Below are 24,644 nucleotides of genomic sequence, written 5' to 3'. Positions count from 1 at the left end.
GACAACCTACACCATGACAGGACAGACTCGCAGTGGTCGACCGGTGTACCAGTCCTCGCATAGTGATTATCTGTTCTACGGACATTCTGGTGAAAGGTGGTACGTGGGTCCTAGCTTGGGGAGTAATGCTGTTTGGATGTATGTGGACGACACCAGCTTCCACGCGGAAGATATTTCTGGGACCTGGTATTTGTACGACGGCAATGGTTTTCGGCCAAACAGTCTTGTCCGAGTCACTTGTGACGCCAGTAAGTGTTACGTTTTCCAATGATTTTTTGTGGTAACTCATTTGTGACTGTTCTCACAATTCTCACAATTCTACGGCTTGCAGTACCGAACTGCACATCTCTTTTAAAATTGTCGAAAGGCAATATCCTAATGTCTGAGGCCATCAATGTAGACAAATTGTTTATTATCATTCTTGTGGTGAATAATGCGTTTTGGGTATATAGTAATCTGATACCAATTACTGTTTCCATCCGTTCCATTTTCGACAGTCTATTTCCATGTTATGCTTTATAGAGTGACAAAACACGGATTCAAAATCCTGTTTGGAATCATTTAACGTCACATCGTACCCAACTTCTTTTTTTTCCTCAGGCGTGTCGTCGGGGCTAAGCACCGGGGCTATCGCTGGCATCGCAGTCGGAGTCATTGTGGTTTTGCTCCTGACCATAGGTGTTGCGCTGTGCCTTGCTTTTAAGGAAAGCGGGTCTGTAGGGCCTGTGTAACACGAAACCATCCGTCATGGCATGGTGAAAGAGTCTAGGGCTAATCAGGTATAATTCTTTATTTGTCGGTTGTTCTTTCACGTCTGCTGGTAGTTCGCTATCTGGACAACAACTAAAGTTTGATACTGTGAGTTTCTCTGTTGTTTCGGCATAGTTTGCCTACTAGTCGGTATGAAACCTTGGCGCAAATTATAATTTCGAACAGGAAATGATCTAACCAAATTGAAGGCTTCTATTAATATAACTGCATGTACTAATGGAAAGCTAGTGAACCTGGTATTACCTATACCTTGACAGTCCTATCATATTTCTTTAGATTGTATGTGATGTTTTGGCATGTGCTTATAGCATGTACCGTTTTTACTTGTTTGTCATTAACTTTTAATCACCAAATGTATATGGATAAGGGAGTATTTTCTAACAAATAAAAGTTTTTGATGTTGTTTATGCGTCCTTATCTTCACACGTCAGTTAGATTATTTCCATTTTATCATGGACTTAGAACTAACATTTAAGATTCAGATGTGGAGTGTATAAATCTAGACCAGCCTAGAAGTATATTGAGCAAAAAGTTTTTTTTTAAACTTGAGACGTCATCGTGATCCAGGTTGAATATTCCGATATTCCGACTCGAACGTCTCACATCTGCCCGATTCAGCTACAGCCAATCTAAATCAGTTTTCGTACTGGCCATATATTATATAGAGATCGAGCCAAAGTTCATGGTGAGCTGCGTAGCCTCATTGATGTTCAAGTAGTAAGTCAATAGCAACACTACATTGGCAATGTAAACATGCGCATGCCATTGTTTACTGCTTGGCTTAACCCTGCGTAGCGAGCTTGCCGAGCATTTTTAGGCTATCGCAAAGATTTGACACGGAGCTCAAAAAAAGAAGGAAGATGTCGACTTCCCTGTAACCACCGTTAAGATGACTCATATGCTGTCTGTGCTTGTTCTGCTGACCCTGTTCAACAGTTCCATCCAACAAGGTATGTATAATGTAAGAAATAGTGAAAAAAGTATGTATGATGTAACAAAACATGTGGGAAAAACAACACATGAACCACGTACACGATACAAGCTTGATAACCTATCCTTGATATCGCTATGCATACGTTTCATGTTTCATCAAGACACCAAAAACAATATTGAAAAAAAGTATTTTTGAGTTGAGTTTTATTTAGATCCACAATTATAGCCTCATAAGAGGCTATTCTTCCTGTGGTCTACGCAATCATTCCTATTTACACATTACACTCGGGATATACAAAGACATACATCATGACAGTAGAGGTCAAAAGTAACATAATTCCCTAAAAGCAATAATTACAGTCCAATTATTTCCTAATTGCCGCCGGTCTTGTTCCACAACTGAGACATTCTGTACATAAAGCGCCTTCGACTTATTTGTATTCTAAGATATCAAACTATCGCAACCTTCCCTTGTTAGTAGTGGAAAACACACCGTTTCTACAAAGGTATCTCAAACTGTTAGGATTCTGTATTATAAAGCCTTAAGATAAAATGCCTCGTCCGTTGACTTAAAAATGCATACAAACCTGCCAAAACAATAAATGCAGGATTTGTTTACTCGAAGGCCATCCTTTTCGTTTATGAGGTATTTTTGTAAAAACAAAGTATAGTCACTTCAGCTAACGGTATGTGCGCTTGACCGAACAGAAAAATTCCTGAATTACCTGATTGAAAATAAATAGATCATGGGTTAATGAATGCAACAGCACTAAATCTGTAACCGATAGCACGAAGGATGTAAGGCAGCGTTGAATATCTCTTTGAACACGCTGGCGACAGTTGTTAACCTGGCAACCTCGGTGTAGCGGCCAAATGATTGTGACGCGGGATGCATTCATCATCATCATTTTCGCCGCCACTCAGTGTGTAGTTTCTGGTCGCCCTATGCCTCCTTTTCATAGTGGTTAAAAGCTGCCTTGTATGCTACCTTTTGTCATCTTGTAATCTTTCAAGACTTAAGACAAGGTTCTTTCTTCAATCTGACAAAGCCAACAGAATCCGGTTGGTTGGAGGGTCAAAATCGAACGAAGGTCGCTTGGAGGTTCGGCCGGCTGGCAGTTCTGACTGGGGGACGGTTTGCCACGACTGGTTCGGCACAAATGACGCCACCGTTGTCTGCAGGATGCTGGGATATTCGGGATCTGTGTTAGCGCGTAGATCAGCGTATTATGGACAAGGTATTGCATGTAATAAAATCCCTTTGTCTCTCTTTGTCGAACTGTATATAATATTAGCCTATTCAGTTGATATGTGTTACTCTCCAAGCAGAGGAGGGGTTTCGGCTGGATTTGACGTGTTTCTAGGCGTTTTTGTCGGGCTTTCTACTTTGTCTTTTTTGTTTGTCCAGCCAATCCACACCCGGGGAGGAGCACTGCCACCTTTCTTTAATGGAAGTAAATAGGTTTTCCCCGCCCCGAGGTCAGTGCCTGCAGAGGTGTGGGTTGGTTGGACAAGAAAATGACAAAGAAGAAAGCCCAACAAAAACGCCTAGAAACACATCAAAAACCAACCGAAACCCCTCATCTGCTTTGAGAGTAGATATGTGTAGCTTAAGAAGACTCGTCTATCCCCTGGATTAAGTACATAAATACTTAATCCTTCGACATAAGTGGGGGTGCAGTTGTGGAGAGTGCGACATAAAATCGGGTGGAAAATACGCCATAAATCGATAAAATTAGGATTATATTTGTATTCAGAAAATGTGCTTTATCAATGTGCACACATGATTTGTGTCGTTAAGCCATGCTTCATCGATCGGGCCAAAAAGTTTTAAAAACAGTATTGCTTTGCAATAAGATCACTGATGCTACCATTAGCTTTACATCTATACTTCTGCGACTGTGTGATAAATTGTAGTAGTAAGGTAATGGCAACCACAATCAGTTTGTGTTGTTGTTCTAGGTTCTGGCAACATCTACATGGATGACCTTAGGTGCACTGGGACGGAGACTAGCCTGTTCAACTGCCCGTACTCAGGGTGGGGAAATCACGACTGTGATCACAGTGAAGACACCGGTGTTCTCTGTCTCCCTTCTAGTGATCTTGGTAAGGTGAATCTTAAACCGTCGTTTATTTCTGATCTGTTTCCTTCACTGCATGTTTGAAAAATGTCAAGATTAAGTACTTTTTAGTAAGTGCTCAGCTGAGTTCTCAAATAGAACAAACATCAGTCAGGCCATTGTACAACATTTTCGACAATATAGCCAGTTACTATTGCCAAAGGTTATTGCCAAGTACAACGAACTACGTAATGGCAGTGGATACCAAGACATTGAATTCAAACATCTACAACAAATGATGTTAGTTACTATGAGAGGTCAGTTTCTATAATCATTGCTATCACTATTATTAGTACAGGTGTGGTAGTAATGTCCGTAGTAAAGCAACCACCAATCAATCCATTACGTCGACGTTGTTATTTTGTTATCAGAATGCCGGTCAGTCCGTTTTTCTGGGTCGTTCTCCGACCAGTATCACCATATGACGGTCTTCACCATGACTGGAGAGCTTGAGGATTATCGACCGGTGTATAAGTCTTCAAGTGGCGACTACCTGTACTACTACAGCTTACTATGGGGACCTGGAAGTTGGCATGTTGGTCCTTATTTGGGGACTGACACTGTAGGAATGTACGTGGACGATACCAGCACTTACCCGGAAAACATCTCTGGGACCTGGTACCTGTTGGACGGCTTCAACGAATTTAAGGCAAACAGCCACGTGCGAGTCCTTTGTGTCAGTAAGTGTAGCACTCTAATAAGTCATCTTATTGTGGCCTTTCAATTGGAACAAGTAACGAAGACTAAAAATGTTAAACTATGTTATGCATTAGGCAAATACAAAAGCCGTCTTGACATTGTTGCTATCAGTAATGCTTTCAGGAAAAATATGGAATAGACAAATCAGCTGGAGAGCCAGAAGCAGCATTGTTTACTGATGATTGCTGAAAAGCTACATAATAAGCCTGCAATGTAGAGGACTTCCAATGCTTTTAATTTTAGCTGATGGCAGCCCATTGCCCTTGTATACTTTTGTTATCTAATCTACAAATATACTGGTTCTAATCGTTTTTCTTTCTGCGATCTAAACCCATATGCTTGAAAAATGATGCATAACGTTTTTGAACAATTGATTACCGGAACCATATCTTGTTCCCTAAAGGTTCCGAAGGGATGACAACATTTGGCATCGCAGTCGGAGTCTTTGTCGCCATGCTGTTGTTCATGTTGATCATTGGCCTCTGCTACTGCAAGGTCTGTAAGAAGAAGTGGCCCGTCTCAGATTCGGAGCTGCACAACACTCGGTCTGAAGATAACAGCAGCCCCGCTGTTCCACCTACACCATCCACCCCTCCTCCGGCGTACTCACCTCCTATTCAGTCAGACCCAGATAGTCTTATCTTTGTTCGCGTGGTTCGCATCCAGTAACACAAAAGAACAACACAACATGAGATTACGATATACTGTGTACAGGTCATACAGCTTGACTGTGAGCCTGTGGCATTTGCAATTTTCGCCAATGGCAGCATTGTCAGCTTTCCGAAATTCTCTTTACATGTATACACGTCGTATCTTCTTTAACCCTTGTCCTGCTCGAGTTCTATACCAATACACGCCCCCACTGCTGGGGTTCCCAGACACCTTCCAAACAAGGGGTACTAGTTTGATATTGCTCATTTTTAGTTACTTTGCTTTACAGTAACCCCATAAAGGTATATATCATTGGAAAGCTAACAATGTGTACTTTCAAGAAATGTTGCACTCATCTACAATTCTGTCTGTTGTAAGGGTTAATAGAGGCAATAAAACAATAAAACATGTTTTTTTCATTAATCCATTGTATCATACTTTCATATTCTACATTAAAAGGGTTTATTTATTGACTACAAACTATCTGAAGGCTGCTGACAACATGAACCTTGCCCATGTGAGAAAAAAAATCAGGCAGGTACTGCTACAGGTGAGTTAATGATTGGACATTATCCTTGGTGCTGAACAGACCGTTCAAAAGAATGTTTTATCTGTTGCTACTGTAGTATTGAATACTTCTATGACTTGAAAAGAAATTCGATACAAGCTTTTTCCATGGAAACACAAAGTTTACAACTTCTACATTGTTTGAAAATGTTCAATAAGTTCATAATAAAAGCCATCAATGTAATTATGTACATTAAAAGCAATAAAACATGCAATTTGGTGAAGAACAATTGAATTATCAGCAACATAGTAATTAAGTGAACTAAAAGTTCCTAACAGCTATGCCTGTGGCAAGATTGCATCTAAAAGTCTATACGACATGTCAAAAATTTAGTACAAACTAAAGATTTTATGACATCATAATCTATTACAGGGATTGCATAAATTAAACCTTCTCTGTGCGATTCAGTAAATTCCAAGTAAGGATTGCTGGGATTGGATTACGTAACACCATATTGACCCTTGACCCGAGTTTGGCAGTTTCTAGTATCACATGGTTACTTCCGGGTACGCTCGCGTCAGTCTTACGTGTTCATTCGGGGAATACCCTGAAACCGGCATACAGATCATGCATGTGGAACCCGGCATATGCCGGGTGCCGCACTGCGAAACATGACTTCGGTAACGCTAGAAACAGAAAGTTTGACATCACGCAAAATGTTGAATTACTAATATATGAGGAACTTGATATGATGATAGACTATATTATGATGAGAATTACTGATGGCGGAATTTACTGAGTGCATTTGTTAGATATTGATTTTTGTTTTGATAGATTTTGTTGTTTCTGTTAGCTATCAGTCTCACGATGTGTCATCGTAAATGAATGATTACTAATTAAAACTTAAGATCGATGATGACGATCCATTCAATGTGTTGTGATATTCTCGGAGGACGATAGGAATTTATATGACAGTTTTAGTCCATTCCTACAAATTGGATCAACAGTATTCCTTGTAATGGTATAATTCTCTCTTCAAGGTGCAGACTGGTGAATGGTGATACTAACAACGCTTATATATGAGTCTTTTCATTTCATTTTGACAAAGTAGCTGTTGCATTTAAACAACGGTTGAATCGCTGTTTCTCCTTTTGTCGGTGTGTCTGTTCAACACCTCTATCCAACAAGGCACGTTTGATATTTACGTCATAAAAGCTTAGGCGCTCTAACCCTGTCACCAAGTAAGCTTCACATGTATTCAGAATGATTTAGAGCATTGAACCCGAAGTGCTCCAAACCTATCGTTAGGTAGCAACCGTTAATAGCTGTGTTTTTTTAAATATTTGTATACACATGCTCGCTGTTTGAAGCTGTTGATAGGTAGTTTAAACCCCCGCATGTTTGCTTAATTTGGGTACTTCAAAAGTTCACGTGACTTTGAGAAAGTGTTTTAACAGAACAAATAAGACGGTCGACGTTCCAGCAAATTGACATCAACATGGCACAGTTACTGTTTCTGCTTGTGCTGGTGAACCTGGTCAGCATCTCCCTCCAAGGTATGTGGAGTGCGTATGTCATAAACACTGAAGAGTTTGAAAACCACAAGGTTGTCGGCTTCAATGCCGACTACCTCCATTCCATGCCTACTGTAGCAGTGTTTATTTGCACTACACACGAAGCTATTGCATGATCAAATAGACTAAATCAAGAATACTGTCACGTGAAAAATAAGCCTGGTGTATTGGTATTCAAAAATACCAAAACTAGGCTTTGATAGTCTTAGACTTAGCATACCAAAAACAAAGCACCGTTCCTAGTAAAAAAATGTTTGTTAACAGAGACCAAATATACTTTTATTTTTTACTTTCGCTCACTGAGTATACCACAAAGATGTGCAACAAAAACTTTAAAATATTTAGAAACATAGTACTATATATACTTGTTTGTGTTTAACTGGTAATCGATTCAAAGGTAGAAGCCCATCAAGGAAACACGTTTCAGAAATGAGCTGTACTGACATACGGAAGCTATAGATTGTTTTAAATTATACTTTGCGCTGGATAGCATGTTTGTTAGAGGAATGGTTGTGACATTGGGGGCCTTTGGTGTTCTCCCTTCCTATTTATAAAAACAAGTATATGTTTCCTCTTCAGAGTTAATTCATGTTGTTGACCTAAATCCGTCACTTCACAGATGTGATCTTGGTCACGTATTTGCTTTATGATATGACCAACGTGGTCAACAGAAACATGCTTGAATTACCTGACTGAAAATATACAGCCACTTGAATGAAATTGCACAACTAAATCTGTCACCAATTGTATGAAGACTGTCAGGCCAGCGCACATGCATCATTCATTGGAAACGTTTATGATATTTACCCATTGTATTAGCAAATACCAGGAGCAGTCTGGGAGGCATTGGGCGCCATGTGTTCAGTGGTGATTTTTTGTTGTTTAATGGCTGTTATACGTATACCCCGTTCCCATCATCATACGATTACATTCTTGAGCACAGCTAGAACATGTACTTTCCAGATCATCGCCTGCAATCCTCTGAATTAAGGATTGTATCTATGAAGATGATGATGTAGATACCAGTTTCATTGAGAAATTGAGTAATGATGAATAATCGAATCTGTTATTTGTCTCCCTTATGTAGTTCATTATGAACATATTGCAGGTCACTATTAAAAGAAGTTAGCATTTACGAGTCATGACTGACAGCAGGTCCATTTTGTTTACCGATATAGACGGCAGAATCCGGTTGGTCGGAGGGTCAGGACAGAACGAAGGTCGCTTGGAGGTTCGGCCATCCAGCAGTTCTTACAACTAGGGCCATCATCAGACTGAAAACACGACCGGCTTTTTTCGAAATAGAATCAAGCCAATTTCTATATTATTATTAAGTATAATTGAAATGTAGTGTTGTATTGTATTGTATTGTGTTGTGTTGTGTTGTGTTGTGTTGTGTTGTGAAGAATAATATCTTACGTCGTCTACGGTGTAGTTATATTACCTTCGTCAAGAAGGTTATATTCTCGATAGTGCTTGTGTTTGTGTCTTTGTTCCAACAGCATATCAAAATCATGAAGCTAGCACTGTTGATGAATTTTCATGAAATTTGGTATGCAGGTTAACGTTGATATCAACGATACAAAGGACAAATTCGGTTATAGCCCCCTAACTAACATGTTTTTACCTGGACATTGTACACATGAGTTTGAGAGTCGTGACAGTATGGTGTGATTGTGTTGTGTAACTATCGATATGCATATCATACGTTGTCTTGATATGCGCACTAATAATGCTCATCTTTCTTAAGGTGTTGTGTGGAAATAAACCGTAGGAGGTAGAGCGATATACCAGATACCTCGATCCTTTTTCAAGATGTGAACTTTTACATGTGTTCACGGGGAAATTTTAGATATCTTATTTTCACCTGTGGAAACGGGAGCAGATAAAGTCATTGCACCAGACGTGTTGCAATCAATGCTTGTTTGCACCTATCAACTGTTAAAACTTTGAGATTGCTCAACCGTACATGCCATGAGATCCATTTGGAGAATCAGTAGAAAAAGGTATAGGCGTATGCCCTAAGAACAGTTTAAGTAGCTGAAATGTATTCTTTCAGATTTGCCACATTTGTTAGAGGATTGACATAACAAGTGACTATCACCTTTTCAAGGTGTCAACCCATGGCCAAAGAACAAGGTTTGATCCACTCACACCGGGAAGGACCCCTACTCTTTTCGATAGGTGTGGCGGGTTCTTCAACGTTCTCGCGGTGTGGCTCTCCTCAAACACGAAACCTCCAGTTAACGTCCTATCCGAGGGACGCCCCTAACCGAAGCTAGGTACTTATTTCCACCTGATTGAAATGATAAAAATTGTGTCTTTCCCAAGGGCGCAACATCAACGGGACCAATCAGGGGACCCCGGGTTTGAACCCAGGACCTCTGGCTCTTGGCCAAACACCGGAAACAGTTATACGACGGTATCCCTTGGACAAAGTTACAAATGGAAAGTCGAGTGTTTTGTGGAGTGTAGTTCTAATCTGTACCGTAGTTCACCCATATCGAATTGCCAAAATTCTCGTGCAAGTGTGCAAAATGTAGATGCTTATCTGTAATTAAACGATTAACAAATCTAGTCAAAATCAAGGAACATTGAACACGAGGTGCTCTAATATATCACCGGTTAGTAGAACCGTCAATAGCAACACTTTGCTATATTTACACACGCATGCTCGCATGATGCTGTTGACAGGTAACGACAGGTTAGACTACCGCTACACAGCAACAAACGTATTTGCTCGATCTTCGTACTTTAAACTTTCACGGGACTGTATTAGTGTTTTAAACAGAAGAAACAAGACGGTCGACCCCGCAGCAGTTTACCATTAACATGGCACGGTTCTTGTTTCTGCTTGTACTGGCTACCCTGTTCAACACCTCCGTCCAACAAGGTAAGTGAAGTGCGTATGTCACGTACGTAAAACTGAGAAGTGTTAAGTACAAGGTCGTCAGCTTCGATGTTTACATGGCGTATCCATTGTAGCAGTGGTTATTTGGACTTCACTGTTCAAGAAACTGTTTCAAAAGAACAATGTATTATATGATCTCATGATTACCAAATGTAAAACGAGTTTTCATTTTGTATCGTACAACTTCCAAGACACAAATTGTTGCTTGGCGCGTTTCGTCATCGTTGTGCTCTTGGTCACGTATTTATTGTTGACCGACTTGGTCAACAAAAACATTCTTGAATTACCTCGCAGAAAATATAAGCCACTTGAACACCCCCGCCAAGCTTTATCTGTCACCTATTGTATGAATACTGTCGGGCAGGCTTGGCTTGAATATATTATTCCATGGAAACGTTTGTATTGACCCTGCGTATTGGCAAATAACAGCGGCAGTGGGGCATTGAACGTGCTGTCCCGCACGTTTCTTTTATACAAAGCGTTGACACAAAATCGTTTGTACGTATCTCAAAGGACAAGGTCGACATTGTTTGATTTGTCGCAAGTTAACCATAAGACATCAACTTAATTGCAAGTGTGCAGTGCATGCGTGGTATTTGCTCTACGAGCGTAACACGGACAAGGATAGTTCAAATGCTTTGTGTGGATTTTCAGGTTACATATCGCCGATATTATATTATTTGTTGACAAAGACTTGCTACATATTGCTTTGACTAATCTGGTAAAATACTCCCTGGTACGGATACACTATCGTTCATTCCTTTTATACCGGGATTAATTTAGAAATTCATATGTTTCCCTGATAGGGTATGGGGGAAATATATTGTTTTTGTCGGTGTTGTCTTCTTTTTTCTTTATTCCTTTTTCTTCCTTCTTCTTCTTCTGTCATGTTTGAGCACCTCTTTCATATGGTATAGCTCAAGAAGAAATTAACAGATGCCAATCATTTTTGACATGTAGGTAGGTTGATTACAGATGAGCACAACAAAGTACTACTTAATCTGAGTGGAACCTAATTTGTATAATTAATGAGGGAAAGGTACATTTATCAATATCTCCTGCACAGTGAATTAGAGGAATTCCATACTCATGATATAGGTACCTTATGAACAGACACAGTCTAAGACATACACATCACCCCCAATGGATTGCCCTAATCAATAAGGAAATGCTGAATTTCGTAAGATACTTACTATCTCCTGTACTCTAAGTGACATGAATGTAATGCTCACCTTGTAGGTAGCTAAATAGCTATAAAGTGTGTTAATTATCTCCATGAAAAATGGAGATATAGTTTTTTAGGTCCTGATTTGCATGATAACAGCAACAATACTATATAATAATACTTAGAAGAATGACACCTCAAGTAGGACTGAGGGTAGTTTGGGACATTTCGGCCTAAAGGTACCTTTGGCCTAGGCTATAACAATGAAATATCACAATCACATACTGTTTTTGCGACATAAAACCTTATTTGCATAATTGATGACCTAGTTAATGACCTAGTGTTATTTTGCCTTTGAAGTAAATAGTTCTCCTAATTGCACATGGTAGGAATTTCATACCCATAGTATACGGAGGTCAAGGTGAATACAATGAAATATGTATTATGCTACTTAGGACATAATTTGCATAATAAGTGCTAAATAAACCATAATTCGCATATATTTCCCATATGAAAAAATGCTACGGAGGTGTAAGTAGCTTTAGGAAAGGTGAATATAACGGAATGCACGTTATGCTAATGAGTACCTCATTTGCATGATTAACGCAGAAACTTCGTATGTCTTTTGTGGTGAATGGTATGGAGATATAGGTAGCTTTAAGAAAGGTGCATACAATGGAATGTGCGTTATGCCCAGGAAGACCTAATTTGCATAATTAATCAATGGAAGGGAAATATCCTGCATTTTCTCGAAAATGTTTCCTTTTAAGTATATACTACCTTTGATATTCTAATTAAATCTCAGGACTAAAAGCCAGTTTCTTTTCCCCAACTTGTTATGAAGCCAGTAGAATCCGGTTAGTCGGAGGCTCAAGACCGAACGAAGGTCGCGTGGAGGTTCGGCGGTACGCCAGTAGTTCTTACAGCTGGGGGACCGTTTGTCACGACTATTTCGACATGGTTGACGCCGGAGTTGCTTGCAGGATGTTGGGATATACTGGGGCTTCGGCATATCGTACCTCAGCGTACTATGGGCAAGGTATTGTATGGACTCTCATGGCATTCATATGCCAACCAGCCTACTATGCATTTTATTTGACGTTACGTTATTGAGAGATACTAGATAGAGTTTATTTATTTCTATTTACTTAAGCTTCGTTACAAAAAGTAACTGGACAGGGGTGACAGAACCAGATCAGTCCTTTCTCTAGACCCCTGTCCAAAATAGAAACATGGTAAAGAGAACAAATACGTATGCGACGCATACAATTGAAGAAACACAATCGCAAAATTTACCCATTCAGAAGAAAATCCAGACGAAACTTTCGGAATATTCCTCATATAACAATCATATCTACTTCCTGGGCAAACTGTGCTTACTAGAATTTTTTTTACCGATGTCAGGTATTGATTTCCAATAGGGCTATGAGACTTCCTTTGTGACACGGTGTTGTGAGACAGCACTAATTCGCAACTATAACCCACTACTATTCCTTTTGTCTTTACTAATTGTTTTGTACTAAATTCATTCATGTCACAGAAGGGTTGGCAAATCAAGGCATTGTCATCACAGCTGTTGTTTTGTACGACAGGTTCTGGGAGCATCTACATGGATAACCTTAGGTGCACTGGGACGGAGAGTAGCCTGTTCGACTGCTCGTACGGAGGGTGGGGAAATCACAACTGTGGTCACTATGAAGACGTCGGCGTCGTCTGTTATCCTTCTCCTGGCACTAATAATGGTGAGGTAACCTTTAAGCCCATTTCATGGCATTTGCAGATAATAGAATAAGTTTAGAGAACCTACTATTCAGTGTTTTAAAGAGCATTCAGAAAACAACCAACTTGAAGATATTTTTGTAGAAATAAAAGTTTTCAATTTGGTGCACGTGGTTTAGAGAATGAAGCAAGAAAATTGGTCTCTTCCTTCTAGTTCAATTCAAATGCATCAAAACATATATATGATGTATATATATACATCTAGTAGAAATCCAAATACGGAAAATAGATGGCAATGAAGTGTAATTGTCGCCATATCAGGTTGCCAAACAGTCCGTATTTCTGGGTCGACCACGTACCAGACTAGCCGCATGACAACCTACACCATGACAGGACAGCTTCGCAACGGTCGTCCGGTCTACAAATCGTCAAGTGATGACTACATGTACTACAGCAACAACCAAGGAAGGATACGTTGGTATGTTGGTCCTACTTTGGGAAGCACTGTGGTAGGACTATATGTAGCAGACGACACCAGCACCTACGCGGAAGACATCTCTGGGACCTGGTATCTGTCCACCGGCAATGGTTTTGTGCCAGACAGTCGCGTTAGAGTCACTTGCAACGACGTCAGTAAGTATTGCTCTTTTCCCCCGAATTTTCCTTGCCAGCCATTTGTGACCTTCTGTAACTTACAACTTTAAACTAAACCATCTAAGCGTTATAACATGTAGGTTCTTTGAATAGTCACTGCACGAAATGGCCTCGTATCCCGGCGTATACGTACAGGGATTCCTCCGGAAATATTCCATATCCCGGTGCGGATTTAGCGTATCCGTTAATTATATCGGAAACGCTAAATCCGCACCGGGATATGGAATATTTCCGGAGGAATCCCTGTACGTATACGCCGGGATACGAGGCCATTTCGTGCAGTGAGTGCAGATAATATTCTGAGGTCTAAACGTACAATCTAGACTCCCTCACTGTAGCAAGGACCATATAGCTTTTTTGGCAATCTGATACCAATTTGATGTTTCTATGCGTTACTTTCCTCCTTCGCTTTTTCTATGCAGTGTTCTGTATAAAGGGAGAAAAGGGACAAAACGAGGATTCAATGTCATGCTTTGAATTTCCACATCGCATCTTCTTGTTTCCGTAAGGTACCAGTACCGCATCTGGGTTAAGCACTGGAGCCATTGTCGGGATCTCCATCGGAGTCGTTGCGGCTTTGGTGTTGATCGTAATCGTCTCCTGCTGCTGCTGCTGTAAGAAAACCGCACCTGTAGCGACTACGGAACGAAACGTTCAGCCTGCCGGTACCGCCAACCCCGCCTTTCAGCCCGCACCATCCGGGGCACCGCCGCCGTACTCACCACCTGCGCAGTCGCAGCCAGACGGGCTGATGTTCGTCCGTGTAGTTCGCATCCAGTAGCACCAAAGAGCTAATCTTCAAGCAGATGAATCGGCCGGGATTAAATTGTTGGTCTTCTGTGTGCTTTTCTGTATTTCTACGTCACAATATTATCATAGGGTAGCCCCACTTGAGAGAGAGAAAAGCAGAAAAGGCCGCAAAAGACCAACATCATAACACCCCACCGACTTAAGGGCTTGTAACGTCACACTGTTACATGAGATACATTTGTATATGGTGACAGCAGCACGTGAATTATGAGTGACATTTTTCGTTACTTGAAGCATATGACAGCTACCTTGAATCCACGCTAAATCGTTGCTGGGCTTGTTTCCTTAAAAGGGGAAACTATGAAAAACCTACGCATACGTCTCCTCTATGTTTATGCCTTGGGTAGTTCTAATATTGGTTATCGGCAATTGCCAAACAATGTTAGTCATTTCTATCCAGTTGATTTAGAATCTGTTTGAGGATTGACACAATGTACATGTATACGAATACTGGATATATACGTTCTTTGAAACACCAGTAGGGTAAGATTTTTTTGTTAGATATTACAATATTATAGGTCCAAAGCATCTTTAGATTTACCAACTTCTTGATCATGTATAAAACTACTTTCTTTGCCTTATCAGTTTCATTTTTTAGGGTTCTATATATTCTAGTTTTGTATTGAAGTTTTTTAATGTACTTATTCTTAGATTACTTTCGTTTCTTGTGATGTTTTAGCGTGATATGACGTTTTTGCTTCACTCGATGAGAAAAGGCTGTGTTACCGGACCCAAGGCACACACTCAACTCTGTATGATATGTTGTAAAACTATGCAATAAACAGCTACTGCAAATATACTATTTTCTTTTACTTGTTCATCACTCAGTCGTCAATATACAATGAAGGCTAAAGCGATGTCATCTATAAATGTCCCATTTCGTCGCACATTTCAGTGAAAACATAGTCACCTCCGGTTAGGTAAAACATAATACTCAAGCAAAATAAACCTTGCTTTACTTAAGGACAAAAAAGGTCAAATGTTACAGGTAAGTGACCTGTCACGTCGGCCTTTGTTGACATTAGTCATGCTTGACGTGAATTGAATACCGGACCGGTGTGTGCGCACGCAAGGGCACCATATACCTGGTCCTTTGTTATACTTGTCAGTTGCTAAGCCACTCCCCTAACCCGTCTGTGACCCGGAGTAATAGTCACGGGACCATTAGAACACACTCGATGTCTGGATATGTTCGTCACTGACCCACAGTCTACGAGTAGGAATTAGTGTTAGAGCAACCCAGAGACTAGTTTGACAACGCATTTCACGGGTGTGGTGGACACTTAACGAGAGGTATTCGGTGTCCTCAGGCGGTGTTTTCGCCTGCTGTGAATATTCTAGCTCAGCGGTACCTGGCGGTGCTAGGGACAGGTGGGGTTGCACTGACAGGTGACACAGGTGACTTGTCTCCTAACAAGACTCTAAAAAAACTGTTCGACGATGTGGCAGAGATTGTTGCTTGTGTTCGCGATTCTCCTGGATACGAGAGTAAAGGCACAGCCAGAACTTTCCACAGGTGAGCTCCATTATACATGAATTTATAATATGTTAGGGGGAGGGGGGTGTTGGGGGAGGGGGGCTGATCGAATGTTGTCCTATCTGCAATGATATCGACGTTGTGGGTGTGTACTATCTACACATATTGTTGTGTTACACGTCTAGGTATATAGTGGAAGTAAAATGTCCACATTTTGTATTCTGAGTACTTTGGAGAATTGTTCGTTGTGTCTGTAAAGGCTTCAGGTGTACGATTTATCAATGAAAACAGATCGACCGACCATGGATATTGTATTCTTTACTGTGACCACCTGTTGCAGGGCAATCTTTTGCTTGCAGTCTTACACATTTTCCCGTACATTTACTGTACTACTGAAATGACAGGAAGTTGCATCTTGTGTTGTTTACGTGGCGTACTGACGTCATTCAGTATACTAACATTGCCAACGTATTTTTGGAAAATGTCAATAGAAACATCGGTACTGTCACTAAGTAGTTAGAGGGACCAAGGACGGGAGTGTGTCAAAAATGTGCTCATAACCACATGCTCACGGCGATTTGCAGTAAAGAGAGATTATAACATGAAAATAAATAGTAAGTGCAAGTACAGAACATGCATATCTTATCAGAAAGTGTTTTTGAAAATATAACGGTACCTTTTCCTACATGTAGTCCTTCTTGGTTATAACATGTTATACTAACAACAAGGAATGTGTGTGTAAGGGGCATAAAGATCAAATTGAGTAAAAGGACGTCAATATTTGGGCATACTTTCGTGGGACAAAATGGCGGACGAGCCCCACCCCACACAGGTAAGGGCACAACAACCAGGGGTGGGGTGGTGCAGCTTAGGTAAGTGCTTTGTAGCGGGATAGGGTTTTGAATGTAAGAATAGTTTTACCACATGTTCGTTTATCTCCATTGGTAATTAGCAATCGTGTCTAAGGAATATGGGTTATTATAACTATTATATGATTGTTTATCACCGCCCGTAGATAGCTGTTGTTTGCCGAACAGGTTGCCTAGTTTACAACCAGATAGTACACCCCTATACATGGATTCTGCCTACATTGTGTTACTGAGTTACTATCTTATCCATACATCTAATGTTTCTTCCATGTGTGTCAGTAATTGTGTTGCATACAATTGAAAAGTGTATTCTTAGATGACATAAGAGCAAATAGTATGTTTATGAACTACCAAAAAAACTAAGTTGTCATTTCATAAGTGTACTCAGATGCATGCGTTTCCACATCCGCAGTACATTTCACATTTATGTATTGATCTCATTTTTCACGCAGAGTCCTGGTTATGTGAGAACAACAGCTAGAGACCCTGGTCATAATTTCGTGCATCTTATGCTTGATCTTTCAGGTTATACGACAATCGCACCCACGGGCTCCTACTTCAGATGTCTCAACCTTCAGCAGATTGGCTTCTCTCTGCGGTGTAACGGAATCAGAGATTGCACAGATGGAAGCGACGAGATTAACTGCATAGGTGATGCACGCACCTCTTCCTTTATGTATACATGTACATTTATCACAACAATAACAGTGTAGTATAATTTTTTGGTGTTTTTTAATGGTGTGCATTGGCTGCAGTAACCGGTGCGATGGCCGAGTGGGTAGAGTGTTCGCATTATATACAGTAGGTCGTGAGTTCGAACCCCGGCCGGGTCATACCAAAGACTCTAAAAATGGTACATACTGCTTTCTCTGCTTAGCGCTCAGCATTTGGGAAAGAGCACGGTAGTTAAACACACCCCACTACCAGTGGACTAGCCCCCTGCTGTAGTGACTTGCACAAGGTTGTGCGGCGGCGGCTGTGGCCCAATGACTGCCGAAACGGAGATGGGTGCCGCTTTATGCAACTTCGGTGCAGGAAGGACTTTATGATCGTAAAGCACCCTATAGGTTAAACTCTTTGTGAATGGTTAATAACAACAGACTTTTGTTTTTCAAAATGTTTTTTTTTTCTGATGTAGGCGGAGACAGGATTCGGCTGGTCGGGGGTCCATTTCCGTACCTGGGTCGTGTTGAGGTTCGGCCGGTCGATTCCAATGACTGGGGAACGGTATGTGACGACAGTTTTGACATGCAAGACGCGACAGTTGTCTGCAGGATGCTGGGATACAGACGTGCCGCACAATACCACAGCGGGGCGTATTTTGGCCAAGGTAAATCTCTTTTTTATTCAATCTCTAAATAGTTATATAAACTTTTTGTTCTTGCCCGTTAATTGAAGTAGCCAGAAATTCCAGATCTCAGTCATGCAGAAGAACTTGTTTTTGTCAGTGAAGATAGACATTTTCCTGATAATATGATATCTCGTACGTCCATGACAGGAAGCGGAAACATCTACATGGATGACCTTCGGTGTTCTGGGAGTGAGTCTAGCCTGTTTGATTGCGGGTACCGCGGATGGGGCATTGACGACTGCAGCCATAGTGAGGACGTTGGTGTGACTTGTGGTGAGCATGGTAGTTTAACTTGAAGCTACGTGTCGCTGTTCCAACACCCCCTCCCCCCAACCAGCACTACGGTGTGGAGAACGCAACTTATCAAGCATGAATGAGAACATAGGGGCTAATTTTCCAATGACATCCTCTCAAGCCAGGCCCGGCGCTTGTGTTAGGCCCTGACCTACCTACCAGCGATGCGTTAGCACCGGTCACCCACTAGCCAATCGTAAACTCCCCTGCCTGTTTGTGGAGGGAGTATTACCAACCAATCACGACGCCCCATATAGGCAGGCCTGGTTGAGGGTGGCCAATGGGCGAGAGACCACCAGTTAGATCATGGGCATTTGGCCTCAGCTCCGCGGACTCAATAAACAATAGCGAGTTTTCTTCCCCGCTGAGCAGTTGCGTTAGACTCTCCCGGTCGGTAGTTATGCAAATACCCGTCGGCCTCCCGTCGTCCCTTGCGCGAAAGTCGCTCGGCGAAGCTAACTTCAAAATATCATTCCTCGCTCCGCTCGGAATTCGCTCTTGGCGCCTGCGGCGCCACGGGGCGCGCCCTTCGGGCGCGCTTCGGGGGCGCGCGCTTCCGGCGGAATTCGGGCGAGGGCGGCTTTCGGGTAAGTTCGGGATCCGCGCGCCCTTCGGGCGAGGGCGGCTTTCGGGCCTATCAAACTCTTCGGGCGTATCAAACTCTCCTTCCGAGGCCTACAGCCTATGGTTAGATACGTGAAATGTTGATTGGTGTTGTGCTACAACTATTATTTGATTGAAGTATGTGGAAGCAAGCCTAAAAATGTTGGGATTTACTTGATGTTAATTTCCACCTTTCGGCAGATTCCAATTCCGGTGACAGTAGTAGAATCCGCTTGAGTGGAGGTAGCAGCAGCAACGAAGGTCGTGTGGAGGTCAGACCGGCCGACAGTTACGAATGGGGCACCGTCTGTGACGATGAGTTTGACCTAAATGACGCCAACGTCGTATGTAGAATGCTGGGATATTCCAGCGCTTCAGCCGTACGAAACTCAGCATACTTTGGAGCAGGTAGGTAATGATGTTGTATGAATTTTCACATTTACGAACGTCGCAGAACAGATACTAACGGTAAAAAGGTGTGCAGCAGAAAACAGTGTGGAAGCTCGCAGGGGAAATGCACATGTGCTGTATGTTGACACGTTTGATAGATAGATCCGACCTGGTTTCGTGGCTCTTTTAATCCCAGCGTCTTTTATTGTCTACGTTTCCAGGCACGGGACCCATCTACATGGATAACCTGGAGTGCACTGGGACCGAGACCAGCCTATTCTCCTGCGCTTATAACGGTTGGGGGATCGATAACTGTGGTCACAGTGAGGATGCAGGGGTTGTATGTGGTGGGTAAAGGATGTTGTTTCGGTATAAAATAAATACAATAAAAACTGGAAGCACATAGCATAATTGCATGTCCCTTTTGGTACCTAGACGAAATGTCTTGATACGCGCGTTCCGACTGGATCTCCGTGTGTGATGGGGACGGCATTAATTTGTGTGATCTCAGCAACAGCAATGTCATTGGCCAATGGACGATACTGTAACGGTCTTCAGCTCCAGACCTTCCAGTCTAGTTGCAATAGCCTGACAGCCTCCCTTACTGCCGATGGACACAGAACGTCTGATAATTCGAACTTCAATATATCAATTATACAATTTAGCCATGTAGTTCAGGTTCATGACGATTTCATCACAGTACTAGTGTAGCGTCAATTGATTTTATGCTTTCATGGTGTATATTGGTCGCTGATGGTCTGGAGTATGGAGATGACCTTAAACACCCTACAAACCTTTTGTAAATGCAAATTAACAACAGACATTTGTTATCCCAAATTTTGTGTCTAGTGAGGGACGTAGACGCAGACAGGATTCGCCTGGTCGGAGGTCCTTTTCCGAACCTGGGTCGTGTTGAGGTTCGACCGGTCGATTCCAATGACTGGGGGACGGTTTGTGACGACAGTTTTGACCTTCAAGACGCTACAGTTGTCTGCAGGATGCTGGGATACGAACGTGCCGCACAATACCACGATGAAGCATATTTTGGCGAAGGTACATTCTTTTCATATTCGATCTTTATGTCGTTATACCCTTTTTATTCTTGTACGTTAATTGAAGTAGGAAGCAATTCCAATTCTTGCACCAAAGCTTGAAAGTTTTGCTTGAATGTCCTTTTAGGTTTTCTACCTAAGACACTTTAATTTTCTGTCTTTGCCATGCTCCCTTGGTTAAATAGCATCTTTCTACCTTTCACTTATACATGTAGGTCTCCGTTTGTCAACACCAGCGTCGACTATTCTCTTTTTGAACGTGAATGCAAGTTTTTCTTATGGATTATCTATACCACAATGCGCATTAATGTTGACTGTTTAATTCTAATGGATGAGAAGTTGCATTGTGTGTGTTTTTTTTTCTCGTGAAGTAGACATTTTTCTAATAATGTAGTATCTCGCACGTCCATGACAGGGAGCGGAACTATCTACATGGATGAGCTGCGGTGTTCTGGGAGCGAGTCTAGCCTGTTTGACTGCGGGTACGACGGATGGGGCATTCACAACTGTGGGCATGGCGAGGACGTTGGTGTGACTTGTGGTGAGCATTGTTGTCAAACTTGAAGCTTTTCAAATTTCCTAAAAGTCTTGATCTTGTTCTTCATATTTCTCTCCTCAGCCAATGTGGAGAAAGTAACTTATCGGGCATGAGTTGAACCATGGAGGCTAATTTGTCAATGCCATCCTCTCAAGATAGGCCCGGCGCTTTTATGATCTTTTATGTGTCCAGCAAAACCCCTGGGCCTGCGATCCGGCCTTCTCGCTTCGTTCGCGCTGGTCAGCCAATCATATACTACCTCCCTATTGTTGGAGGGAATGCTACCAGCCAATCACGTTGCCCCATAGGTGAGCCCAGCAGGAAAGGGTGGAGTGAGGAGAGGGGCCGCAAATTGGGGACGTGTACTGTTGATTGTTGGCGCCACAACTAAGATTTGATTAAACTATGTGGAAGCACAGCTGAAGATGTTGAGATTTATTTGATGCTCTTTTCCACCTTGCATCAGATTCCGGTTCCAATGACTACAGTAGAATCCGCCTACGCGCAGGCAGCAGCAGCAACGAAGGTCGTGTGGAGGTCAGACCGGCCGACAGTTACGACTGGGGCACCGTCTGTGACGACGACTTTGACCAAAATGACGCCAACGTTGTATGTAGAATGCTGGGATATCCCAGCGCTTCAGCGGTACACAGCTCAGCATACTTTGGAGCAGGTAGGTACTGTTTAAAACAGGTGTACAAAAATTGTGGAAGTTTCTATTGGAGATGTATAACGTTATGTGCTGCATGTTGGCCCCTTTTGTTATATATAGATGCGACCTGGTTTTGTGGCTGCCTTTGTTCAAAACCCAAATTGGTTTGTCTATGATTCCAGGCACGGGACCCACCTATATGGATGACCTGCAGTGCTCTGGGACCGAGACAAGCCTGTTCTCCTGCGCGTATAACGGTTGGGGGAACGAGAACTGTGGTCACAGCGAGGATGTAGGGGTTGAATGTGGTGAGTAAAGGATGTTGCTTTAGTGCAAAATAATCATAATTAGAATTGAAAGGCACATAGCACAATTGTGCGTCGTTTTGGAAATGGCATTGTCATTTTGTCTCTTTGCTTTATGATTTCTCTATACAAGTACATGATGATGCAATGCTCCTAGTATTATGAATACATCGAAGAACACTCTTTCTCATTGATGACGCGATTAAAACATTTAACTGGTGCCCTAATGTTTGTGTCAGAAGTAAATCTTTTTTCAAATGGCTTTCCAGAAAGTAACGGAGATTGGGCATGTGATGACGGCACGCAGATCGAGTATAGTGGGTCTCCATACTGTGACGGCTCGGTAAACTGCCCCGACCAAAGTGACGAGTCAATAACAAGATGCACATTCGGTAAGACGTTTTTTCGTTTTTGTAATAAACTTTGTTGATGTGCTTCAGTACATACTACAAGACTTTGTAAGCGTAGGAAACACACAGACACATATGTGTGTGTGTTTGTGTCTATGTATGTGTGTGTGTGTGTGTGTGTGTGTGTGTGTGCGTGTGTGTGTGTGTGTGTGTGTACAGAGAAGGGGAGGGAATCCGGAAAAAAAGTAGGAGAGAGACACACAGACACACAGAACTTTCTACCAATTTAAATATACGTGCAAAAATACTACATGGCATTTAATGGTAACGTGTCAGGGACAAAGTTGAAGCAACCCCACTCACGGTCCTAACAGTTATCTTCACCTCTATCTATTTAACAATGTTATTTATGCAGAGCAAATGAGAGACTTTTGTGGCCAGACATCGAATCTGCTTTCTGCTGGGACATCTGGTTATCTCGTCTATGGCTACGGTAGAGGTTACTCTACGAATGAACGATGTACTGTCCACCTTCGCACGGAGTCCGACTATGTCCTTCGCATCGGCCCACTAGACCTCACCAGGATGAGAGATTGCTCATCTAAAATCTACTTCTGTGATGGCGAACAGTCCTGTGATGACTACAAGTACGAGAGACAATACTGTGGGGGCACGCATGAGTACACGTCGTTCGTGTCTACTGGTGACGTTTTGACACTCGCGCTCGTGGCGGACGGAACCAGCTTCAACGACGAAAACTTCAAGATCTTCTACAAAGTGGAACGAGTAAATACAGGTAGGAGGGTAATTTTTGTCAGGGTTTCTTGGCTTTGTCTTGGAATGTGTCATATAAACCTGCTAGAAGGCGAATGTTGTCTTTTCTATGTTTCTAATTATGCTTTTATTGACTCAAATACAGGACCCAGCGGAGGCACCATTGCCGGCATAGTCGTTGGCGTCCTTCTGTCATTGGGAGTTTTGGGGACTGGCGTCTACTGTTGTAAAAAGGGACGTTCCAGTAACGGACCGAGTCAACCCGCATCCCAGAACATCGGTATGAGTCCTACAGGAGTGCAGAACAGTGCCTTTACTCCTGAGAATCAGCCCGCCTTTAATCCCCAGTACTCCCCTGCTTACAACCCACAAGCCTTGCCTACCGTGGCGTACCCACCCAGTGCTGCTGCATATCCCCCCGCATATCCTCCACCTCCCCCATACCCTCCCTCCTCCTCACCTCCCATATACCCTCCTTCCTCGGCCCCACCCCTGTACCTTCCTTCCCCCTCCTCCCCTCCCCCAGACCTACCCCCTCCCCCAGCTTACGACGATGCCCTCAAGATGGCAAAATCGCCTCCTCAACCACTACCACCAGATTCCACCTGAAGAACGTAGTTCAACTCAGTCTTCCTCAATTCATTCATGAACTTGTTCAAACATAGATTATGTACCATGAATATTGTAAATATGCGATTGCCTTGTTGCATGTTGTGTATATATTATAAACTATATATGGCATTTATGTGCGCGAAATTATACAGATTTGCTTGTGTGAAAAGGTAATTATACATTGAATCATTATGGTAAACTCTCAACAAATATCCATTAAATTTGTCTATCAATAGCACAATGAATGTATTCTAAAAGTCATTATTCTAATTGTATTATAAAGTTTTGTGATATCATAATTGATGTAACCAAAGATGTGGTCACCTGTATTTATACATGACGAATCACTTGTATTCGATTCAGTTAATTGAATTTGAAGAGGCCCCTTTTCCTTTTGTTTAAAGAAATATGACGTTACCTCGCCATAATGACCATAGTGAAAAAACTCTAAATCTAATATGCTGACATATCTGATGCAGTATTACATGCTAACTTGTCTGATGCAGTATTATATTAGTTTATCACAACTAAAATGTATTGAGATTTTGATTCATATGTTGCCATGATTGTTGATTTTCTGATGAAAAAGAATTATGTAAGGTGCTCTCTGAGCTTTCCGTATACATGTATTTAGTTTGTTACCAGGGTAGCCCAACTCAGTTGTGTGACAACGCCTTTGTAATGGTTCCTTTGGTCACAAATGATACAAACAAACAAACAAACAAATTTAACATACATTTGATTATAGTAACAATTGTAAAATTATACTAATGGATCATGCTTATGCATATATGTTTATCATGTCAGAGGAATTATGTATTGAATCAAAGATTCAAATAAAGCTTATTCTACTTTTTTAGTA

The 24,644-nt window shown here is 41.9% G+C and overlaps 3 protein-coding genes across 3 annotated transcripts; all 3 read left to right on the top strand.

Annotated features, from left to right (window-relative positions):
* Window positions 1-1,660: 1,660 nt before the first annotated feature.
* LOC136442959 (neurotrypsin-like) lies at window positions 1,661-12,761 on the top strand. Its single transcript, XM_066440002.1, has 8 exons — window positions 1,661-1,721; window positions 2,754-2,942; window positions 3,649-3,810; window positions 4,196-4,504; window positions 4,927-5,157; window positions 10,048-10,149; window positions 12,177-12,371; window positions 12,754-12,761. The coding sequence occupies exons 1-8, from the start codon at window positions 1,661-1,663 to the stop codon at window positions 12,759-12,761; spliced, it is 1,257 nt and encodes a 418-aa protein (XP_066296099.1).
* Window positions 12,762-12,928: 167 nt separating this feature from the next.
* LOC136443468 (deleted in malignant brain tumors 1 protein-like) lies at window positions 12,929-15,314 on the top strand. The gene is made up of 3 exons (XM_066440714.1): window positions 12,929-13,074; window positions 13,373-13,684; window positions 14,215-15,314. The coding sequence occupies exons 1-3, from the start codon at window positions 12,942-12,944 to the stop codon at window positions 14,484-14,486; spliced, it is 717 nt and encodes a 238-aa protein (XP_066296811.1). The 5' UTR covers window positions 12,929-12,941; the 3' UTR covers window positions 14,487-15,314.
* A 273-nt stretch (window positions 15,315-15,587) lies between these two features.
* On the top strand, window positions 15,588-24,644 carry LOC136443449 (scavenger receptor cysteine-rich domain-containing group B protein-like). The gene is made up of 13 exons (XM_066440693.1): window positions 15,588-16,031; window positions 17,387-17,512; window positions 18,000-18,191; window positions 18,360-18,485; window positions 19,311-19,517; window positions 19,721-19,846; window positions 20,349-20,552; window positions 20,967-21,092; window positions 21,556-21,762; window positions 21,924-22,049; window positions 22,316-22,438; window positions 22,812-23,192; window positions 23,316-24,644. Exons 1-13 carry the CDS (start codon window positions 15,956-15,958, stop codon window positions 23,777-23,779), a joined length of 2,484 nt encoding a protein of 827 aa, XP_066296790.1. The 5' UTR covers window positions 15,588-15,955; the 3' UTR covers window positions 23,780-24,644.

This window comes from Branchiostoma lanceolatum, chromosome 10 (genome assembly GCF_035083965.1).
Source record: "Branchiostoma lanceolatum isolate klBraLanc5 chromosome 10, klBraLanc5.hap2, whole genome shotgun sequence".
Taxonomy (NCBI): domain Eukaryota; kingdom Metazoa; phylum Chordata; class Leptocardii; order Amphioxiformes; family Branchiostomatidae; genus Branchiostoma; species Branchiostoma lanceolatum.
This window is presented reverse-complemented; position numbering and strand designations above follow the sequence as displayed.